This window comes from Callorhinchus milii, unplaced genomic scaffold (genome assembly GCF_018977255.1).
Source record: "Callorhinchus milii isolate IMCB2004 unplaced genomic scaffold, IMCB_Cmil_1.0 Scaffold1, whole genome shotgun sequence".
NCBI classification, from domain to species: Eukaryota; Metazoa; Chordata; class Chondrichthyes; order Chimaeriformes; family Callorhinchidae; genus Callorhinchus; species Callorhinchus milii.
Genome location: NW_024704742.1, coordinates 28,080,380 through 28,105,327, shown reverse-complemented (window position 1 = coordinate 28,105,327; position 24,948 = coordinate 28,080,380). Strand labels below are relative to the sequence as shown.

Sequence of the window (24,948 nt, the reverse complement as noted above, 5' to 3'; positions counted from 1 at the left end):
CAGGAACAATTGTTGAGAAGTCTATTTTAGTTTTATTTTTCAGAAAGAAGTGGGGGACGGGGTGTGCAATGAATACATTTAATTCTATCAAAGCTGGGACCAATTTTGATAGTGAAACTTACTTTAGATCACTTACCAATTCAGAAAGGTTTGGCTTTCCTGGACTGTTTTATTTTATTGAATAAGCTAAGTAGGTAGTCACCCTATGGCAGTAAAACTTTGCAACCATCAATAGAACCTAAAGTGCAGGTTTGGATTAATATGTCCAACAGTGTCCAACAAATTACAAATGATTCTGTAATCCTTTTCATTAGATGATATAATAAAGGACACAATATGCTTGAACATGATTTGTTTAATGGGATATCAGACCAATCTGCAATCTAAACATATCAAAATCGTTCAATCAATTGATGACTCTAAGTCAATGTTCAAAACCATACCCCACTTATCCTTTATAAAAACATTTTTTTTGTTTTTATATATGTATATATGTATTATTTATGTGTTAGACTACATGCTCCTCACTGCAAATTATTCCAGTACTTCTGTGGACATCTGTTTTCTATGTTTTATTTATAATTTGCAAGATTTACTGCAGAAAATGGCAGCTTCTCAAATACAGTAGCTGGCACTGGCTGGACACAATGCAGTTAAATGTTGGCTGGCTTCCCTACTTTGCTTTCCAATGGACTGGCAGTCTCGGCTGGCAGCAATATCTAAAGAAAACAGTCTCTTCCATTGAGAAAGCAGAATTTATGATCCCCGGATTTGTGCTTTGCCAGTCACAAGCAGAATTAACAGTCTCCTGCTTTTCGGCAGCACGTCAGTGCCTTTCTGCATGCTCCGTTAAGGCCATCTACAGATCATTTTCTGCATTATAAGAGGATCCATAGCTCATCTGTGAGCGGGCACTGATTTTTCAATTGTACTCTAAATAATTACACCACTTCTTAATTATTATTTGAAAGCCGCTATCAATGTGTGACAAGAGAGCAGAAGATGACTGGGGGGAAAAAAACAAAACGCACAAACACACAAAACATGTAGATGTGCACGTGTTGTTTTAAACATGACCTGAATGAGACATGAAAGTAGTCATGTTTTTCTCCATTATAATCATGCTGACTGCAACAGCCAGAAAGTTTAGCTGAATGGGCAGCATGAACAGGCTTTATTGTCTGCCCCCAATCCAAGTCTGCATTCTAAACAACCCATGTTCCCTCAGCTGCCCAGTCATGCCCTGCTTCAGGTTAATCTGCTGGGGATTCAAAACATTCACACTTTGCCTTTTCCCCATGCATGGAGTCTGTGATCTCCCTACTGGAGAGGATTGGAAATCTCTGAAATTCATGGTCAGGAAAAGGTTAACAGATCGAACGTGCTCAGAGCATTAAAATGAAAGGTTTATATAGAAAGGCCACTGACATAATTTAAATATATATATATATGATGTGGCTGAGCATTATTTCCTGGCTCTCACTGAGTGGTGAGTGGTTTGCTTGCGTGAATAGAACAGCTTGGTGCCACCATGCAATTCTTCTTAGGCAACTCTATTCAAAATAACAGCCTTGTTAAGTCAATGCCTGCCCATTCTTACCGTATAAATATCTACATGTCCTAATAAATGTGATATGTGCATATTGCAAGCAAATTATAATAGGAGAGCAATAATTCACACTTGCCACAAGCTTATCTTTTTGTACTGAGATTTGTTCCCTGACAATTTACCTCCTTTTTATCCCCCAGCCCCACTCACTCTGTCCAACTCCTTGTTTCTTCTATTCAGGGATCAAAGATGCCACCCACATCCATTTTCTTTCTCTCGCTCTGCTAGCTCCCTTTCAGTGACATTAATTGACATACCATCAGCTGGTTTGGTTTAGAGTCAAAACCATTATACCCACGACTCTATAGTAAGAATTATAAAAGGCTACAAGGAAAAATATGGAACTAAATGGGGAATGGGACTAAATGGATAGCTTTTTCAAAGTCAGCACAGAAACTATGGGTCGAAAAGCCTCCTTCTGTACTGTAAATATCTTTGGTTCTGTGGGTTACAAAAAAAACTTCCTAAACTGCAGTTTTGCCTCGGGCTGGCTTGTTTTGAACGTATATCCTCTACTTCTAAACACCCTAGTCTACGTCAAACAACCTGCTTACATGTCAATCATACACATCAATTTGTTTTGTATTCGGACAGTAACTCAAAACATCATATAGTGCTGAACCCAAATAACACACCAGATCACCCGCCTTCATATTTTCCCAATATTTCAATTTGCATGATATTTTCAACCTTTATTATTGTAAATAAATAATTAAAATGCTAAATGATGTCAAAACTCAGGACATAAAAAATGGTGAATAAATAAAGATTTTTGCAAAAATATTTAAATTGCTTCTTTGCATGAACTCCCTCTCTCTATCATTAATTCATGCTGAACATTCTGATTTAAGAATATTTATGTTTCACTAGATATTATTCAACCTGAATACCCAAAAAGCACTAATACCATCCACTTTTCTTTAACACCTCTATTCTACCTTTTCTTTTGCACTAACAGTGGTAGTTCTCAATCATGTTCCTTAACGAGTGTCAACTATGAAGTCACTTTGAATCTTAAGGAATTCAGAATAATTTGTGCTCTGGTGTTTCACCATTTTGTTACCCTTATTGCATGTTATTTCATAGCGAAGGATGTCTCTCCTTGGTGTCTCGGTGAACAGTGCTAAACAAGATTGACATTCATTTCAAATCTGTTTGCGGGACATCACTGTCCCCAAATTGTCCGTCACCTACAAACACACAGCCACTCCAATTTACAGAAAACTTTTTGGACACTTGGAGATATTTCAACCTCATAGGAACTCACTCAAATGCAAGGAATATTATTCTTATATTTCCTATACAGCTGAAACCATGCTGCATGTGTTAAATGAAGGTTCATCTACTGCAAGTGTAAGAGGTAAGATACATCAGGACTGTTTGCTGGTAAATTTAACACAATAATGATTCTTGCATTTAATATTGTGCCATTCACATCGAGAGGGTATTTCAAAATTGCACAGGTACCTGAGCCAGAAGACATTAATATTAATCCTTGTGTTTGATATAGCCTTTATTATGTCTTTGAGACATCTCACAGCGCTTCACAGAATATAATGTAAAGTGAATTGACTGTATATTTTGTGGGCGAAATGTGGCAGCCAATGCACACAGCAGTGTCCCACAAACAGTCATGGATTGAATGTCCAAATTATTCTTATTACTTTTTTTAAGGGCTTATTGCCCCAGAACACAATCCGCCAATTGACTGACAACTGGGTTCTTACTTACTGCTAGGTAAACAGAAGCGTTGTAGAGTAAGGAAACTTGCCCAATGTGTCGCCCTGCCCGAGAATCAAACCCAGGTCCTCTTGCTTGGAGGTGAGTGCTCTAACCACCAAGCTACAGGATTCTAGATGGGAGGCGAAGGAGGTGGGAGGGTTAAGATGACCAAAAGCTCAGTCAAAGAGGTACGTCTTGAGACAAACCTTGAATGAGGAAAGGGAGTGAGTTAGAGAAACTCTGGGATGGAGTTCCACAGAGAGGAACAGAATGACTGAAAGCCCACCTACTGACGGTGAGTCGGACAGGGTGGGGGAAATGAAGCAGGCCAGTGCTTTCTGAGTGAAGGGAATGACTGGGTCGGTAAGATTACAGGAAGTCACAAAGGTAGTAATAATAATAATGATCCTTGCATTTTGATATAGCATTTTTCATATCTTCTGGACATCTCAAAGCGCTTCACAGAATATGCTGTAAAGTGAATGAACTGTATATTTGTGGCCGAAACACAGCAGCAATTGCGCACAGCAGTGTCCCACAAACAGTCATGGATCGAAAATGAACAATTTATAATTGTTTTGTTTTTTTGGTGGGATTATTATTAGGCATGTGGAGTAAAGAAACTTGCCCAAGGTTTCGCCCTGCCTGGAATTGAACCCAGGTGTCTTACTTACAAGACGAGTGCTCTAACCACTGAGCTACAGGACTCCACAGAGGAACAGAATGACTGAAAGCCCACCTACTGATGGTGAGTCGGATAGGGTGGGGGAAATGGAGTGGCCAGTGTTCGCTGAGTGAAGGGAATGACCACGTCGGTAGGATTATATTCGTTTCTCTAGTACAGATGAAGGGGAAGAATTTAAAGGTAATTAAGAAGATCTTGAATTCGATCTGCTGGGGGATAGGGAGCCAAGCAAGGAACAGGGTGATAGGCTCACAAATATACGGTCAATTCACATTAAAGTATATTCTGTGAAGCACTTTGAGACATCTAGAAGATTAATGCTTTTTCTCATCTTCATTATGGTAGAAAATCTGTCAACTCTAGTTTCTCAATTTACAGTTGATGTGGGTAGGGACACTTCCATTACAGCTTTCCTCACTTTGTTACACACTGCCTACAACCTGTATGGATTGGATTGTTTGTCAAAAAGTGTCTAAGAATAAGTTCACACAAACTATGAAAACCTAAGGCTTTCTATTTATTAAAAATCCAGTCTCTTCTCGGTTACTTCTGATGCCGCTGGTTTGACTAAAGGAAGCAGAGTTTTTAGGGGAACTAGGTCAAACTGGGGGGAGGAACTAAACACACTGATTCTGTACTATGACCTTCTCCAATTTTCTGTATATACTAATCATCTGGATTTGAAAACTCAATGCAACAGTTAAATTTGGAGGAAACCGCCGAATCAGAGGAGGCAGCAAAGGTCTTACAAAGAAAGCTTGATAGAGTATGCACTTGGGCTGATGATACTAAGCTAGGAAAAGTAGTAAACAGTGAGGAGGATAGTAGCAGACTGCAAACGGACATAGACAGAAATGGACAGACATGTGACAGATGAAGTTTAATGTGGAGAAATGCAAAGTGATGCAATTTAGGAGGAAGAATGAGGAGAGGCAATATAAGATGATGGTACAATCTTAAAGAGGGTGAAGGAACAGAGAGACCTGGGGGTTCATATAAGTAAATCTTTGAAGGTGGCAGGACAGGTAGTAAAGCTGCTAGAAACGCATACGGGTTATTAGGTTTTATAAATAGGGGCATAGAATACAAAAGTCAGGAAGTTTGATCAACCTTTATAAAACACTGGTTAGGCCTCAGCTACAGTACTGCGTTCAGTTCTGGGCACCACACTTTAGGAAAGATTTCAAAGCTTTGGAGAGGGTGCAAAGGAGATTTACCAGGATGGTACCAGGAATGAGGGACTTCAGTTATCAGGAGATGCTAGGAAAGCTAGGATTATTCTCCTTGGAGCAGAGAAGGTTAAGAGGAGACTTAATACAAGTTTTCAAAATTCTGAAGGGTTTCGATAGGGTGAACAAGGTGAAACCTTTTTCCACTGCTGGGTGGGTCGGTAACCCGAGGGGACTGATTTAAAATAGTTGTTAAAATAAACAGAGGGGAGGTGAGGAGAATTTTTTTTACACAGTGAGTTGTTCGGATCTGGGTTGTGGAAGCCGATTCGATAACACCTTTAAAGAGAGTAGATAATTATTTGGGGGGGACAAGTTTGCAAGGCTATGGGGAGAGCGATTGATTTGGAAAGCTCTTTTCAAAGAGCCAGCTCAGACACAAGCTTCTGTGCTGTATAATTATATGATTCTATAATTCTATGATGGTAAATTAAGTTCAACACAAATAAATGCAAGGTATTGCACTTTTGTAAGAATAGGAGGCACATGTAAATTGTAGATGGGCTCCATGAATAGGATAGAAGATGCCGAGGGGAAACGGAAAGAGACCTAGCAGTATTACTTTTCTCATCGCTCACTATGTCAAAACAGCATGAGACAGAACAAACAAAGCAAACAGGAGCTGGGCTATATTGCTAAATCGGTTGAGCTCGGATCCCCCAGTCATACTTAGGCTGCACAGTGCTCAGAAAAGGCTGCACCTGGAGTATTGCACACGGTTCTGGTCATTGTGACAATAGAGAGCTGCCCTGACTCTATAGACAGTGCAGAAATCAGTAATAAAGATGACCCCTAATGCTAGAGAAATGAGCGTTAAGCAGTAATTAGACAAGTTATTTAGTCTTGGTAAAGACAAAACCACTGGGATCATTGGAACCCATATAGTTTCTGCTGACCTCACACCCATCATCACAGTTGGTACCCTAATCCACATATTTGTCACTTTCCGCCTTTATTTTTCCAATGCCCTTCTCACCTGTCTCTGCAACATCACCATTCATAACATCCAATTAGATCAAACCTCTGTCATCCATTTCCTCACCCATATTAAACTCCACATCCCAGTCCTTGCCAGAATCTCAAGATTCTCACACTCGTGTACAAATCACTTTATGGATTGGTAACTATCTAACTCTTGAAATTGCTTTCATCCTACTCCTCTACCCATCCCTTTCATCTGGCCTCATGCATGTCCCTCATCCCCTCCACTCCACCATCAGTGGCCATGCTTTCAGCCACTCTGCCATGAGACTCATACTCTGACTCAATCCCTCCACTTCCTCCTTGGCTTGGGGTCTAGCCCCACCTGTTACGCACTCTAAGACACTACCCTGTGTGAAGAATGCTACATAAATGCAAGTTGTTGTTGTTGCTGCTGACAGTTCAATACAGTACTAGGGGGTTGCTGTATTTCTGGAGGTGCTATCTTTCAGATGAGATGTTAAATCAAGATCTGCCTGTTCAAGATCCTATGGCACTAATTGTAAACAGAAGGGAGTTTCTCTTCTCTTCAGCCATGCCTTCAGCTCCCCTTTCGACTCTCCACCCCCTTCTCGCGCTCTCCCTTCCTTCCCCTCACCCTGACCATTTCCCCCTTGCTCGGGTCCCGACCCAACTGTCCAGCACCTTGGGATGTCCTCCCGATGTGAAGGTGCTCTATAAATGCAATCTTGTTGTTGTTGTTTCTCCCAGCGTCCTGGGCAACAATCCCCCAAATAAAATTGGTCATTCATTTTATAGCTGTTTGTGGTTGTGGGACATTGCTGTGTACAAATTGGCTGCAGTGTTTCAACCACAAGGCACAAAGTTACTCCACTTTACAGTATATTTTGTGAAGTTCTTTCAGACATTCTACCTACGTGAAAGGCACTATATCAAATGCAATTATTATTATATTGTTTTACTGTACCCCATCTTCTCCAGTGGCTTCATTTGCCACAAATATTTTATACAAACTTTATGCCACTTTTCACACACAGTATAAAATGCAAAGATTATATTATTATTTGCAGCATATCTGACGTTAAGATACCGACATGTCCAAAGGTCAGTAAATTATGCAGTTAAATCCTTCCCACCCCAAGTTATCCGACACCACAACATGCCAGATTAAACAGCCACTGGCAGAAGCTTGCAACTTATAAAGAATGTTATTTGATGTGGAACTCATTATATTGTGTCAAATACAAATTTCACGTCAGACATTCAGGCCAGACTGTTGATATAGGCTGCTTGCTTGCTTCTCTTTGATTTCTTCCATCTACAAATCTGCTGGATGTCTCCATTGCCCTGTTAAATTTTATTCTTTAATGCTGGAATTGGTTTATTCTCCAGTCCTGGGAATTGCATAACGTCTAGCATAGCTTCCAAATTTTTGCTGCTGAATGCACAGCTTTGGGTTTCTATCAATGATTCACGACTATGAGCCATTATTCCTTCCCTCATAGAAATCAAAGGCACAACACACTTAACTGAATTATCATTGCAATGACAATGAAATTGATCCAGTGGCCAGCATTCTTAGTCCAAGCTGACATTACACTGCACTACCAGGAAAGCACAGCTTTGTCAGAGTTTCCAGCCTTGGGCAATGTTCAAACAGGGAACCTTCAGGTGAAAGATTGAAGTGTGTTGACTCATTGCTCACAATGTCAAAAAAAAGTGCAAACTAGCAATAAACAAGGCAAACAAGATGCTGGGCTATATGTCCACATCAGTTGACTTCTGATCCCCAGAAGTCATGTTCAAGCGACGAAGTGCTTCCTGTTTTTTATTATTGTATTCTTTGTCCTCATCACTAAATGTGGATTCCGCATCCGAGCTGCTCAGCAATTCATCTTGCTTTGATTGCACTTGTTGTCTGCAAAGTCAAATCTTCTTGTTTTGGAAGCTTACTGTGTATTTTGTCAACCCTGATTCCAATCACTTGCAATCTGGTTCTTAATAATTTCTTCTCTGAGTGCTCCATAGTTGGTTGCATATCTTGCTTAATGATCTTAATACCACACAATATTGGGTGAATGGTTCTGTAGACCCTTATTTTCTAGAACCAAATTTATATCAGTGAACTTTGAAACCTAACTGTGTTTGTTCTATTTGCTTCTGAATCTCAATCTAGATAAAGCGCTTTGAGAAGTCCTCCTGATGTGAAAGATGCTGTACCAAATATAGCAACTGCATTTGTTGCTCAGCCTTGGACTTGCCAGCTTCAACAATCAGCTTTATGTCTAGCCTCACTGGTTAAGATATAGCCTTTACTTCATTGGCTGCTTGTTTATAGACTTGTATTTCTTCTGCTTGTCTCTTTCTATGCCATGTCATCACTCTGTTACAACATTACGTGGGGCCGTTATAGCTCAGATCAATACCACAACAATGTAAGTAATCAGTGGAAACCACACTGTTCTTCTTCACAGTTACTCTTACCCAATTTCAATTCAGAATGCAATTAAGTGTAAAATATGAATTCATCTCCAGTGAAACAAAACTTTGTATCCAAGCCAATTTGTTCCTTACCAAAATAAATTAATGCAATACAACATATTTATTATAATTTGCATTTGATATAGTGCTTTATGCCATCATTGAAACACCTGAAAGTGCTTCACAACATTTTACACCACCAATACATTGTTATGAAATGTCACAAATTTAAGCTCTTAATTCGAAATTTACAAATGCACAACAGTAACTATGTGACAGAGAATGCTTGTTTTGATGCTGTAATATTTTTGCCTATATAAACTTGCAGTTTGGGCAATTAAAAAGGTGCTGCATCTTCTTAACATTTTACCCACAAAGTTATTATTATAATTATATATTACGTTTCGCCCACAAAATATACAGTCATTACACTTTACAGTTTATTCTGTGAAGCACTTTGAAACGTCTCAAAGACGTCATAATCAGGCGCTCCTTACCTCAGGCACTTACAGCATCACCATCCATGGTTGCCCACTCCACCTTTCTAAGCTAGTCCAGAACTCTGGGGTCTTGTTTGATCCTTTCTACCCCACATTTGCACCATGACCTGCTCTGCTTTCCCTCACCTCCGCAACATCGCCCGGCTCTGCCACTGTCTCACTCCGCCAAAACCCTCATTTATTTTTTTATTACATCAAGGCTCGACAATGCAAACTCATTCTTGTTGGCCTCCCAACTCCACCCTCCATAGGCTGCAGATCATCCAGAACTCTGCAGCCCATTTCCTCTCCCGCACTAGGCTCTGTGACCCTATCACCCCCATCCTCTCCCAACTCCACTGCCTTCCCATCACACAGAGGATACAGTTCAAGATCCTGATCCTCACCTTTAAAGCCCTCCATGGTCTTGCGCCCGCCTACCTCTGCAACCTCCTAACCCTCTACCATCCTGCTCGCTCCCTCCACTCAGCGGGCTCCGAACTGCTTCACATCCCCCACCTCGCTTGACCCACTATTAATGGGCGGACCTTCTGCCACTCTGCCCCNACCCTTTGGATCTCGATCTCACAGGCCTTGCCTCCTCCCTCGCCACCTTCAAGACCCATCACAAGATCCTTCTCTTCGACCGTGCTTCCGATCTGCCTGCTTCACTCCCTGCCCTCCACCCTCCCTGACACTGACCTCCAGCTTGGGTCCATAACTCTTTGTAAAGCGCCTTTCCTGACATGAAAGACACTTTACAAATGTAATTTTTTTTGTTGTTGTAATGCGCTATATCAGAATGCAAGTATTATTATTATCACCAAAGTTGGGTATTTGCACCTGTAAAAATTATAATAAAAATCTTATATTTGCTACAGCATCATTCACATCAGGAGGACGTCTCAAAGTGCTTTACACGAACTGGGAGGAAGAGGTAATATGGATCAAAGGGCTTTCTTGATCCATACTTCTCTAATGAGCCTGTGAACTGTGCAATTTGTTCCATGAGGCATTATGACTGTGATCCCATGACTTTACAATTAGCTTGTGATATGATTCACAATTAAATGAAATATGGCATTTTCTCCAATTTTGAATCTTAATCTTCAAGTTGAAGGCATGGATATTGCTACATTTCATGCAGCACATTCATTCAAAAAGCCCAAATTCTCTTTGCTAATTTTTTTATGAAAGGCTGCTCCATTAATTGTTTAACAATAATGATTCTTTTTTATATATATATATATAGTTTTGAGGTCTACATGCACACTTAAGCTGATTAACAATCTCATTTTTTACCTTTGCAAATGCTAAAATGTTAATTGTTCATTGAAATGGGCCAATTTAAAAATCTCATTATTTAATAACGTTCAATCTAGCCAGGTTACACATCACTCTGAACCTCTCCAGGCTGCTTCAAAACTACTGTCTTTGACCTACAACAGGCCTGGCAATATTCTTCTCATGTAGAAAGCCTAATGAAAATAGGGGTGAAAAATGCAATTTTTCACCACAGATATCAAATCATTTAAGGCATATTGGACTTTTAGTCACAAAATATTAACTGGTTTGGATGTGAACAGTGCAGTGACCGTATTTGCACATGAGTGCAACAGCTAATATGTACACATCAATGTCCCAGAAACAGCCAGCAAGTTAATATTCATATTTATTAAGAACAATAATCCCTGCATTTCGTATAGCGCCTTTTATGTCATCGAGACATTTCAAAGTGCTTCGCAGGATTATATTGATTGACTGTGTATTTTGTGAGCAAAACACAGCAGCCAGTTGCACACAGCAATGTGTCATGTGGAGTGACTGGCCAAACTGGGGGATTGTTGGCCAGGACATCGGGAGAAAACCTCTTCTCTTTTCGAATAGTGCCATGGTATCTTTAATGCCCACGGAATGGAACCTCGGTTTCAGCATCTCCTCCGACAATGCAACACCCCCCAGCACTGCATTGGAACGTCATCTTAGACGATGTGATTCCAAGTCTTGACATGGGACTTGAACGCACAACTTTCTGAGGCAAGAGTGCTATCATTGCACTATGCTGATGTAAGGCTGTAGGTTGATGGCTAGAACAATGTGAGAAACCTCCTTCTCTTTCCAAATTGTACCATGGAATATTGAACATCAACTCAAATAGGCAGACCAACCACAGTTTAACATCTCATTTGAAGGATAGCAACTAGAAAAATGCAGCGCTCTTCCTTCTCACCAAAAAAATTAAGTGACCTTAAGGTTCAGCATTTGTTTATGTCATTATATAATGTCCCAACAGATCCGTTTGTCTAAATGTAGTACAAAAAGGCTCATTCAGTCCTGAAAGGGTTAAGCACATGTGTTCTTTTCTGAGTCCTCTATTTACAAAAAAGTGTGCAATATTTACATTAATTGCTCCCACTGATATGTAATGTCTGTTTTATGTTATTCTATCAGGGTCTTCTCAAGGTTAAATAAGGCTAACTATTTACAATTAATATTTTAATTAAGAAAGCATTGTTCAACATTTTCAAAATGTATCTTCCTTTCTAAGATTAAAAAAAATATGTTTACTTTCGTAAGCTTCACCATCTGATGGGCAACACACTTCGATGGTAGCAATTAATATAAAATTGCCATCTTTAGCAGACAAGAGCTTTTTTCTCAATATTTCATGGACATAACTAACAGCAGTAAATGCATTTTTAATGTAATAATGCATTCTGGAGCTTTGAATTATTTCCTGAGAAAAAGAGCATATTGAACAAATTATTCAGTGATGACACACTTAATGTTTCAGAACACGAAAATGTGTCACTTTAACAATTCAAATTATGAACTACCAATATGCTTCCTCTGTGTCACTTTTATAAATCTTGCCTTTCATTAATTATGGTTTGCCTTCTCATCGGTTAAACTGCAGCGTAAGAGCCAAAGCTTTAAAGCTGCCTATTGTTTTGTCACCATCACTACCACCGTACAACACGGTTGCCTTTGTTCATGCATATAACTGGTAGGACATGCTCAGTTGTCATTTTTTGTAATAGGATGGAGTTCAAGACATAATGATATCTTGTTTCTTCCTTACCGATAGCTGCCAGAAAAGCAACTGCATTGCATGCAAGCCCATTACAGCAGACAGCACTGCATTTATAGCTTGTTACACAGATATGAAGTGGCACCATCCTTTCACAAAGTGGATGATGGTAAGCTTGCCAATGTGTTCTGTTTTTTTGGCATTTCACATATTCATGCACAGCAAAATATTCATACTATCTCCATGCCTCAGTGATCAAACCACACAATGCTCAATGCCATAACAGCCCTGTGAATTTAATTTTTAATCTAATTCAGGATACCTTAAAGATGGCAGTAACTTGTGACATGGAAAGGTGCACATTAGCAGAGGCAGATAATGGAAAGGATTTGTGCATGATTATTATTCATACCCAGAAAGCATCTCTAATGTGAAGCAGTATGCAACAATGCAAAGCAAGCAACGGAAAGCATTTGGAAATCATTGGATTACAGTGCAGATTAATTTCTATTTCAGATTCTCTTATGTGTAGATCAGAAACACTTTTTATGTTTTTCCCGAGACTTTGTTGAAGTAACATCTCTTCTACAGCACCTATACTATTATGTCACTGCAACAAACCGGTGCATTGAATGGTCCTAGATATATGACAAGTATGCACTAAATCTGAAATCGAACTCAAGAATGAATTGTTTCCATTGTTTATCTGTCTCTTTTACATTGCAGCAAAATCTAAATTAGAAAATAAGGTAAAAATGGGTTAAATTGCTTCATCCTCACATGCATTTCAGGAATAGAAAAACCAAGAACAGTGAAGCCCAATCACAAGAAAGCTTCTAATAAATCACTCATGACTTGCCACTTGTGAGCTTTCAAGCCTTCTTCTCTCACAATATAAATTGGGTATTGCATTGTTCCCCAAAGTATATCATCGATTAATGAAACATCACAAGTAGAAAATAATTTATGAAGGTAAACACGTTGTAGTATAAATCCAATTTGATGAATACTGTACTACCTCTGCTTTTTTGTGTTTGTGTATGCTCCGATGACCAAACCATACAAGATGGCTGTGCCTTAAACTGCTGGAAGGATATTATCATTCAAAACAGACAGTATTTTACTGAAAGTGATAGCATAAGTGTCCACCGTTTAAATGTTTTATTTTTCTGTTGATCAGCATTCTTCATTCATTACAGGTCAAATTCCAATCCAAATATGTGTAGAGTTAATGACAGAATAGAGAGAAAAAAATATCACAACCTGTGTTAAAAACAGTGAAATTGCAATGTCTTTTTCTCCAATGTTAAAAATTTCACCTTAGTGACATAAAAACCTTAATCCGCATTCATTATCAGGTGAGCAGCATTCAATTTATTCTGTGAATTCCATCATTTTTAGCCTAGATTATTAATCTTGTCTGTTGAACAATAAAATGTATCCTTTGGAGGAAGGAATTAAGTAACAGCAATGAACAGCTAAAAAAAATCATTCTTATTGGGGGATATTTAGTAGTATTTCTTAATGAGACTCCTTTATAATTGAGCAGAGAGCCCAGCAGCATGAGAAGGGAACTGAGTGAGGTAGAACAGAGTGAGATTTCTGTTAAGGAATTTGGTGAGAGTGGGAATTTTTCAATAAGAGAGACACCAGAGAGCGAGAGAGAACTCTTTCATTCAGCAGAAGAGTGGGAAATCTTTCTTGAGATTGAGGCAATTTTCCATGTAAGCAGACAAACAAGTCAATTAGCAGTTAATCATGGGATAGTTGTTGGGGATTAACAAAAATTTGCTGACCAGTCGAAACTGGGTGCTTTTGTTTGAGTCCTATATAAAGGAGAAGACTTACAAGAGCCTCATTTGAGAAGACAAACAAGTTGCATAGAAGATTCGGAGAGACGAATAGTAACACAATAAAGAGTAGTCCAGAAAAAGGAGGGATTAGATGGGGGAGAAATGCAGATCAGACTCAGTCGGTCTTGGAGTGCATGTGCGTAAATGCATGGAGTGTGATAAATAAGATTGGTGAACTGCAGGCTCAAGTTGCAAGATGTGGTTATGATGTAGTGGCAACAACGAAGACCTGGCTGAAACAAGGGTAGGAATCCGAGCTGAATTTTCCTGGCTACAATTTATTTACAACAACAAGATTTCATTTATAGAGTGCCTTTCATGTCAGGAGGACGTCCCAAGGCGCTGGACAGTTGGGTCAGGACCTGAGCAGGGGAGAAATGGTCAGGGTGAGGGGAGGGAAGGGAGGAAGCGAGGAGGGGGTAGAGAGTCGAGAGGGGAGCTGAAGGCACGGTCAAAGAGAAAGGTCTTGAGACTGGCCTTGAAGGAGGAAAGGGAGGAGGCGGCGAAGGCACTGGGGGATGGAGTTCCAGAGCCTCGGGGCTGAGAGGCTGAAGGCCCAGCCACCGATGTTAGGGCGGGGGATGTGGAGCAGACCGGAGCCAGAGGAACGGAGGGTACAGGCAGGTAAGTAGGGGGATAGTAGGTCGGAGAGGTAGCAGGGAGCAAGGCTGTGAGTGGCCTTGTAGGTGAGGATGAGGATCTTGAATTCGATCTTCTGGGGGATGGGGAGCCAGTGTAGGCGAGCGAGGGTGGGAGTGATGTGGTCGCGAAGCCTGGTACGGGACAGTACATGAGCTGCAGAGTTCTGAATGACCTGCAGCTTGTGGAGGAAGGTGCCAGGAAGGCCGGCGAGGAGAGAGTTCCCATAGTCCAGCCTTGAGGTGATCAAGGCGTGGACCAGAGTTTCAGCAGCATGAGGGGTGAGGTAGTGACGTAGTCTGGCGATGTTTCGGAGGTGATGGAAGGCGGTGCCAGTTGTGGCGCGGATATGATTTAGGAGGGATAGGGAAGGAAAAAAGGGGGGGGGCTGGCAATATTGATTAACGACACGGTTATTGCCCTGGAAAGAGACAATGTGCTAGAAGGTCCAAAAACACAATCTATTTGGTTAGAGTTAAGGAGCAGAAAAGGAGCTGTTACTCTGTTAGGTGTATACTCAAGACCACCAAATCCACCAAAGATAGATGAGCAAATCTGACAAATCTGTCAGATTTCAGAAAGATGCAAAACCAATAGAGTAGTGATAATCGGGGATTTCAATTATCCTAACATAGACTGGCAAAATAACAGTGTAAAGGGCAAGGAGGGGGAAGGATTCCTGAAATGTGTGCAGGATACCTTTCTGGATCAGTGTGCTTCCAGCCCAATGAGGAAGAAAACAATGCTGGATCTAGTTCTGGGGAATTAAGTGGGCCAAGTGAAGCAGGTTCCTGTAAGAGAGCATCTGGACAACAGTGATCACAACATCATTAAACTTAGCGGAACAATCAAAGGTGAAGATACTCAACTTGAAGAGGGTTAATTTCAGTGAGTTAAAAAGGGACCTAGCCAAGGTGGACTGGAAAGAAAGATTGGCAGGTAAAACAGCTAATGAGCAATGGGAAGCCTTCAAGGAGAAGATAGTTCAGGGACAGAACAAATACATTCCCACAAAGGGAAAAGGTAGGGCATCCAAACCTCCCTGGATGAATAAGGAAATTGAGATTAAAATAAAATAGAAAAAGGAGGCTTATGATAAATGTCAGGTCCAAAATACAAAAGATAATCAAATAGAATATAGTCTTGCAATCCTCAGGAGTACAGACGAGAACTGAAAAAGGTAATAAGAGGGGCAAAGAGATTGTATGAGAAAAGATTAGCGGGTAACATAAAAGGGGACTCTAAGGAATTTTATAAGCATATGAAGAATAAAAGGTTAGTCAAAAGTAGGGTGGGTACAATTAGGGACCAAAGAGGAAATCTTCTTGTGGAGGCAGAGGGCATGGCTGATGTACTGAATGAGCACTTTGCATCTGTCTTCACAAAAGAAAAGGATGCAGCCAATGCTGCAGTATCGGAGGAGAGGCTAAAAAAATTGGATAAGATAAAGATAAACCGAGAGGAGGTACTAAAAAGGTTATCGGTGCTCAAGGTAGATAAGCCACCTGGTCCAGATGGGATGCATCCTAGGTTACTGAGGGAAGTAAGGGTGGGAATAACGGAGGCTTTTGTCACAATCTTTGAATCCTCCTTGGACACGAGATGGTGCCAGAGGATTGGAGGATTGCAAATGTTACTCCCCTGTACAAAAAGGGGCCATAGGATAAACCCGGGAACTACAGGCCAATCAGCCTAACGTCAATAGTGGGGAAACTTCTAGGGACTATAATCCGGGACAAAATAAATTTTCACTTCGAAAAGTATGGATTAATAAAGGACAGCCAAAAGGCAAATCAGGTCTAACAAACCTGATAGTTTTTTGATGAAGAACAGAGTGGGTGGATGAACGTAGTGCAGTTGGTGTTGTTTATATGGATTTTCAAAAGGCACTTGATAAAGTGCCACATAAGAGACTTGTAAACAAAATAGAAGCCGATGGTATTAAAGGACAGTGGCAGCATGGATACAGAACTGGCTGAGAGACAGAAAGCACAGAGTGGTGGTGAACGATTGTTTTTCTGACTGGAGGGAAGTGTGCAGTGGTGTCCCCCAGGGGTCGGTATTGGGACCACTGCTGTTTTTGATCTATATAAATGACCTGGACTTAGGTATAGGGAGTACAATTTCCAAGTTTGCGGATGGTACTAAACTAGAAAAAGTAGTAAACAGTGAGGATAGTAGCAAACTGCAAGAGGACATAGACAGACTGGTAAAATGGGCAGACATGTGGCAGGTGAAGTTTAATGTGGAGAAATGCAAAGTGATGCATTTTGGGAGGAAAAATGAGGAGAGGCAATATAAGCTGATGGTACAATCTTAAAGGGGGTGAAGGAACAGAGAGACCCGGGGTTCGTATAAGTAAATCTTTTAATGTGGCAGGACAGGTAGATAAAGCTGTGAAAAAAGCATATGGGATACTAGACTTTATACACAGGGGTGTAGAATAAAAAAGTAGGAAGTTATGACGAACCTTATAAAACACTGGTTAGACCTCAGCTAAAGTACTGTTTTCAGTTCTCGGTACCACACTTTAAGAAGAATGTCAAAGCAGTGAAGTGGTTCAAAGGAGATTTACCAGGATGGTACCAGGAATGAGGGACTTCAGTTATCAGGAGAGGCTCGAGAAGCTAGGATTATTCTCCTTGGAGCAGAGAAAGTTAAGAGGAGACTCAAGAGAAGTTTTCAAAATTATGAGGGGATTCAATAGGGTGAACAAGGAAAAACTACTTCCACTGGTGGGTGGGTCGGTAACCAGAGGCCACCAATTTAAATTATATGTTAAACGAAACAGAAGGGAGGGTGAGGAAAAAATCTTTCACACAGCGAGTTGTTCAGATCTGGAATGCAATGCCTGAAAGGGTGATGGAAGCTGATTCGATAACAGCTTTTAAGAGAGAAGTAGATTATTATTTGGGGAGGACAAGTTTGCAGGGCTATGGGGAGTGAGCGGGGGAGTGGGATTGATTTGGATAGCTCTTTTCAAAGAGCCGGCAGAAACACGATGGGCCGAATGGCCTCCTTCTGTGCTGTATAATTCTATGATTCTTCTATAAGGAATGATTCACTTAAGAAACTGCTTGATGCTGTGATGGGAGGATGGTAAAATGGAAGGAAGAGATCAAATGATCTGAAGGATCTTTTTCGGGCAAACATTTCATGAATCTTGAGTCTTGCAAAGAAGGGATCTTTCTATTAACTGGAAGCATGTCACTTTAACCGTGAGAACTTCACTTCCGTATGATCTATTTCTGCAGATTGGCCAGAAATGCTATCTCTGTAGGACAGCAGGAATAATAAGATAATATAAATATGGAAAAAAGGAAAGTTTTTTTTTAAGTAAGTGTTATTTATTTTGTATGTAGCAAAATCAGAGATTCAGGCTCAGTAGCTTCAACATATTTCTACCATATATCCAGTACTTGCACACTTTCTGCAGTTGGTCACATGTGGGATTTGTAAATAGGGTGATGACTCTTCAGTCAACATAATAAGCAGCAGGCAAAGCCATTAAATAATTGTGATGGTTTACACTGCAAATGTTGCTGAATCTGCATTAATATCAGTTGAGTTTGGTCAGAGCAGGGTGGCAAATTGCTGGTTTGACTAAAAATGTTACTAATATTTTTAAGGACATGTAGCGCAGGTTTAAAATAATACCTGATATGAACACTTTAATAATTGTTCTTACATATATAGTTCTCACATTCTATATATAATATATAATATACAAATACAATCTATATATATTTATATATATATTTAAATTCAGAAACATTATAACCAATGGATCAAATTTAAACAAAATGGGGAGAAGGGATTTTTTTTGGTCCAATTTATTTTCCTTTAAAGTTCATAGAACAATTCATTGCTGCAGCCTAGATACAAGTTATTCAGCCATTAGGTTTTTCTCCACATGAGCCATCCACTCTCCTGCTTAATGTCAATATGTTTTGTTTTAAATATTACTTCATTATTCCTCCTCTTCAAATATCCATCTCTTCCTTTCCAAAATAATTGATTGGAATCTACCTCAATTTGTTTGCGCCAGACAATTCCATATCCTGTCTAAGAAATTGTTCCCAAATGCTTTTTAACAATTTTATTACATGTTATCACGTTTTTGAAGAATCTCAAACTGTTTCATAGAATTTACAATAAATTGTACTGAATGTGTATTTGTATACAAACAAATTATCAAAATTGTGCACAACAATGTCCCACAAGCAACCATAAAGTGAATCAGAAGCACAATTCACATGCATATATAGTCCTTTCATATAAGGAGCACAGGAGCACATTGCTTCATGCAACTGACTAGGAGCTGAAGAGAAAGAAAGATGTTCAAAAGAGAGGACAAAGAGATAGATCTTAAGATGAGTTTTGAAGGCAGGGAAGGGAAACTGGGATGGAATATGAGAGAAAGAGCCCACAGATAGTGAGGCAGCGCAGGTGGGGAATAGGAAGCATGTCAGTAATTGCTGAGCAGAGGGAGAGGCCAGGGGATTAGAGCTGCAGAAGATCCCATTAAGGTGGTACAAGGCCATGGAGACATCCAAAAATGAGCATTCAAATTTTGGATTTAATCTGCTTGGGGATGGAGAGCTATTGAAGCAGAGGGAGGATGGGGCGATAGGATCATGGTGCCTAGTGCAGGAGACGACTGGGCTGCAGATTTATGGATGGTCTGCCCCTTTATAGGGAGGTGGTGGGGGTGGCACGGAGGTCGTAAAGATAATAGAAAACAAAAACAGAAGTCGCTGGGAGCACTCAGCAGGTCAGGCAACATCTATGGAGAAAGGAAAATGAGTCAACGTTTCAGGTCCACGACCCTTCGTCAGTCCAGGGGCATGTTGGGAGGGACAGGTTAAACGTTGACTCACTTTCCTTTCTCCATAGATTTTGCCTGACCTGCTGAGTGCTCCCAGCGACTTATGTCTTTATTTTCAGATTTACAGCATCTACAGTATTTTGTGTTTTGTAAAGATAACAGAGCCTGGAGGTAATGAAGCAGTGATTTCATGACCAATTGATCTGAGGAATGTTGGTCAGGCTATCAGGAGAAACTCCCTTCTCTTTTTAAAAAATACCACGGGATCTTCATCGCTTGGCTGAACAGGGAAGCGGGACATCAGTTTAACATCTCATCCGAAGGACAGCACCTCCAACAATGTAGCCAAAATTCCTTAGCATATGTTACACACTAAAGTTGTCAGGACCTCACTCTAAGGTGATTTATGCTGCGACTGTGTCAGCAATCTGAAGCCTCACCTTCCTGACTGTGGGCTGGTAGCAGTTAGGTAAATCTCAATCCATCAAAGCAGTATGGATACAGAGATAGCTATCTTTAATTACTACTATCCACTCTTGGACAATTCTTCACAACAAGGCAACTATACTGTCAATTAAGTACTTACCACTACTCCAAAGCGCTCAGGCTCAGCCAGGTCATCGTATTCATCCTTTAGTTCAGCCAAGAAATTCAACTGTTCCTGTTCAGGAAGCTGCTTTATCAGGTTCTGCAGAGAATGACAGTGTATTCACTGTTATGTGAAATGTCACAATCCAGACTATTGTTCCCTAACCTTTAACACAACCGGCAGCAACAAAACAGGAATTCAACATTTTATGTTACACAGCTCAGTATTATTCATCTGCATCTCATCCCATGTCATTGTCACACAGCTTTTCTTCTCAGTCCTTCATATCTTACAGAGTTTCATTGGTCAGGTGAAAGCACTGCAATATAATGATGGAGGGAGGATATCCCATATTCTTTACTAGTTCGAGAGATGGAGCTCAAACCCCGCCATCTGCTCAAACATCTGAAAAAATCTATTATTGTGGTTGTTATTTTAGGCAGTGCAAAACTGTTACTGGTTAATATGCTGAAGTCTGATTACCTAACAGTTTGACTTGTGATGATGTAGGTTCATACAGCTATAATGGCTCTTCCAAACAGTTTATGCTTGAATTTTGGGTTCAATTGTGGGTGAAGAAATAAAACACTGAACTTTGTAGGTTTTAATTGACACGGAAAGCACCAGATTACACTTAGAAAATATCCAAATCACTTCTGATTAGGAAATAATACAAACCATTTAAAAAATAACATGTCCAAAGTAGAATTAAACACTCCTTGTTATCATTGTTATCATTCTTGTGATTAAATCAGTTAAGAATGATTTAGAGGGTGTTAACTGTTGTTCACAGTTTGCTGTCTTGAGTGTTGCTGTTGGAAGCAGATTCATGAATACCCATGTTATTTGTCATGCCAGAAGTCTTTCTATGAAAAAAGGGTAACAAGAAAATATAGCGGAGTGAAAATTGTGAGGTGTGATGTGATAATTATGTTGTTAAAAAATTAGTTAAGTTGGCACCTTATTAATAATGATAGCAATAATCCTAGAAATCTGATATAGTGCCTTTCACGTCAGGAAGAGTGCTTCACAGGATTTACTGTAATGTGTAGTGACCAAGGATTTTGAAGCTGAACGTGACCAATGATGTGCTTATTAAAACATTGCTGAAAATGCTGCCCTGTTGATAACTGAAGAAAATGAGCTGTCCGTTGATGTAATGCCTCCTAACCTCCCTCCCACCCCTCGGCCACTGTATATTGGTTTGTCTCGATCCCACTGACTTGCCGTTTCATGCCGATTTGCGGGATATTGGCTATTTTGTTGAATTAAGTTAGTAATCTGCTCATCTGCTGACTCATGTTACAACTCAGGGGATGTCAAACCCATTGTGTCTGTGTCAGACATAGGTTCCAAGCGCTATGACGAAGGGTTGGGGGTTTGGGGAAGTTACACCCTTTGGACCAGTTGTTAGTTTTAGTTATTAACAGGATGAAATTTTCAACAATGTGTTGATTAACACTTCAGAATATTAACCACATCATGAGTACAACAGAATATCAGCTGATCTTTTTCCAGCACATTGACCCACTGCAGATTTCAATGCAAAGAGTCATACAGCAACGATTCACAGCGGGATTCATAGTTGATAGTAAAGTGTTCTGAGCCATCCTCCCGATCTGAAAAGTGCTATCTAAACGTAAATTTCTGTTGTTGATTCACAAATACAGTATTCCTGCTGGTAACTGACAGTACATCAAGGCTGATTCCTTGGAGATTTGTAACCTATTTCTAATGTTTTGGATTGACCACGCCATTATAAATTCAATATCAATTTAAATCCCACTTAGTAAGAAATTAGGATCGGGATTTTGCTGAGGATCCAGGTCCACTGGGAAGTGGGCTAAGACAGTCTAAACTCATTTAGAAAAGGATCCCAAATCAAAGAGCAGAGATGCATTCCTTCAGACAGGGCTGTATTCAAAGCCAGATCCCAGAGATGAAACAGCGGTGTGCAACCCAGTCTCAAAATCCAGTCCTTCTCTGTTCTTAAATGATTTCATGACGATTGGACTCAGCAGGTCTGCTTTGCCAATGGGCCTTGCAATCATGTCTATGGGAACAAGTCACTTCTTCACAGACACAAACATTTTTCCATTGTAATAAGATTAAACAAGGTCCAACTCATCCACACAGGCTTTTCATTTTGTTGCTATTAGTGCAGACACTACTCGAGAGGACGATGCACTGAATACAGTAAGCACGTTCAGCAGGCACAATCAATCATGAGAATATACTTCCTCAGCAGTAACTCAAGTGGACAAGCAACCAGCTTCTAATGAATTCACTGGAATCCTGTCCACAAGCTCCTGCGTGTAAAAAAAACTTACGCATTCATAGATCTTGACACGTTTTGAATGCAATTTTTCTTATTAGTAATACATTTTCACAATGTGACAGGTTTGTCATTCACTCTGTGATGTTGAGTGCACCGTTTAATTTCTGCCGGCTTTAGGTGGACTGTGGAACATTAGGCAAAAGGAGGATAGGAGTTTGCAGATATTATATATTGGTTGTCAGGGTGCAGTATTCCGCTGTATAATTGCCTGATGTGGGTTTGGGTAATATTTTGTATATTTTGGGGTTTTATATTAAGTGGTTTAAGTCTCCTGAACTGGTAGTGAGCACATATATGGGCAGAAGCAGTTTATGATGCCTCACAAATCATCCATCACCGAGCTATTTTCTGTTTACATCTTAAAGGGGTTTTAAATTCAATCGAGTAAGCTCAACTAAATAATGGTCAATACATCCACATCTGTAAGTCTGCCCCCCCATCTGCAAAATTAACTGAAACATTATAAGTAACTGAAGACATATTGTACACATCAAATTCATGCTGGTGAACTGGCGGTTTATCTGAAAAGAGAGTCTGGTATCATGCCAGAGAAAGAACATGGAGAATCCATGTCCCGATTTGCATACAAGCATCCTGATGAAGGTAGAAAATAATTATGCACAGTGACTGATTGCCAGATCAATTAATATATAGTAATCCTTGCATTTGACATAGAGTCTTAACATGTCTTCGAGAAGTCTCAAAGCACTTCACAGAATATACAGAATATATAATTGGCTGTGTATTTTGTGAGCGAAACGTGGCAGCCAATTGTGCACAGCAATGTCCCACAAACAGTCGGGGATTGAGTGACCAAATTATTATTATGATTTTTTTTTTGAAGGGATTATTATGGCCAAAAAAACGATTCACCAACGGGTTAACAACCGGGTTTCTATTTACTGCAAGGTAAACAGAAGTGTGTGGAGTAAGGAAACTTGCCCAACATTTCGCCCTGCCCGGGAATCGAACCCAGGTTCTCTCGCTTGCGAGGCGAGTGCTCTAACCACTAAATTGTTAGAGAAAATTACCCTCTCAATTTGCCTCAACTGATTTCTCCTTGCAGTTTTGTACCAGTGCACTGCTGTTCAAGTCACAGTGGAAGAACAGCCATCTGGCCATCATTACACTTGAACTTGACCTGTAGCCATAACTGATTAGCTCAGTTGGTACATTCACTGCCTGCTATGGAGCTGAGCCACATAGACCTGGAAGGTTGCAGTTTTCACGTGTTGACTTAGGCTGAGGTCTGACCGAATGCCTTTCTGACATTCACCCTCTAGGCTCACATGGGAAGAAAGATCACTTTCTTTGGAACCTACGGGAACCTCGAGATCACTTTGGTTACACCTTAGGAAATATTCCTCAAAAATCCTTTCAGCTATCCCAATTTACATCTGGATACCGTAACCAAAATAAATTTGAGATGAAAAATTTTACATTTCAATACAAATCAACTGTGAATTAAAAATTGGCTGTTGAACAATACCTGCCCCCACCCCCCCATATACACACACACCAAGACAGCTGGACATTACTCTCTCAATTGTAGCTCCAGCGTTCGACCACGCTATCCTCCTCCACCGCTTGTCCTCCCACCTCAACCTTCAAGTAACTGTCCTTGAATGGTTTAGGTCGTACCTTTCTCACCGTCTTCACTTTGTCTCGACGAATGGCTTCTCCTCCACCCCCCGCACTGTCTCATGTGGTGTCCCTCAGGGCTCTGTCCTTGGTCCCCTCCTCTTCACCCTCTATATGCTCCCCCTTGGTGACATCATCCGCAGACATGGAGTTAACTTCCACATGTATGCGGATGACACCCAACTCTACCTTTCCTCCTCTACTCTCAACTCCACGACCACCGATGTCCTGACAGCTGCCTGTCCGACATCGAGTCCTGGACGAGAGACAACTTTCTTCAGCTCAACGTGCGAAAAACCGAGGCCCTCCTGATTGGCTCACGTCAGCGCCTCCGCACCTCAGGCGCTGACAGCATCAGCATCCAAGGCTGCACTCTCCACCTCTCAAAGCCGGTCAGGAACCTCGGCGTTTTGTTCGACCCTGAGCTGTCCTTTCTCCCTCACATCCGCACTACAACTGGCACCGCCTTCCATCACCTCCGGAACATCGCCAGACTACGCCATTACCTCACCCCTCACGCTGCTGAAACTCTGGTTCATGCCTTTGTCACCTCAAGGCTGGACTATGGGAACTCTCTCCTCGCCGGCCTTCCCGCCACCTCCCTCCACAAGCTGCAGGTCATTCAGAACTCTGCAGCTTGTGTACTGTCCCGCACCAGGCTTCGGGACCACATCACTCCCACCCTCGCTCGCCTCCACTGGCTCCCCATCCCCCAGAGGATTGATTTCAAGATCCTCATCCTCACCTACAAGGCCATTCACGGCCTTGCTCCCTCCTACCTCTCCAACCTACTATCCCCCTACCTACCTGCCCGTACCCTCCGTTCCTCTGGCTCCGGTCTGCTCCACGTCCCCCGCCCCAACCGCCCTACCATCGGTGGTC

General features: G+C 40.8%; 1 protein-coding gene across 1 annotated transcript in view; it reads right to left on the bottom strand.

The window, feature by feature from the left end:
* LOC103181334 (protein diaphanous homolog 1-like) overlaps window positions 1-24,948 on the bottom strand; it is a 924,060-nt gene that overhangs the window by 448,235 nt on the left and 450,877 nt on the right. The window contains exon 16 of the mRNA XM_042340721.1: window positions 20,085-20,186. Coding sequence (XP_042196655.1) covers window positions 20,085-20,186 — 102 coding nt within the window. The remainder of the gene's footprint in view (window positions 1-20,084; window positions 20,187-24,948) is intronic.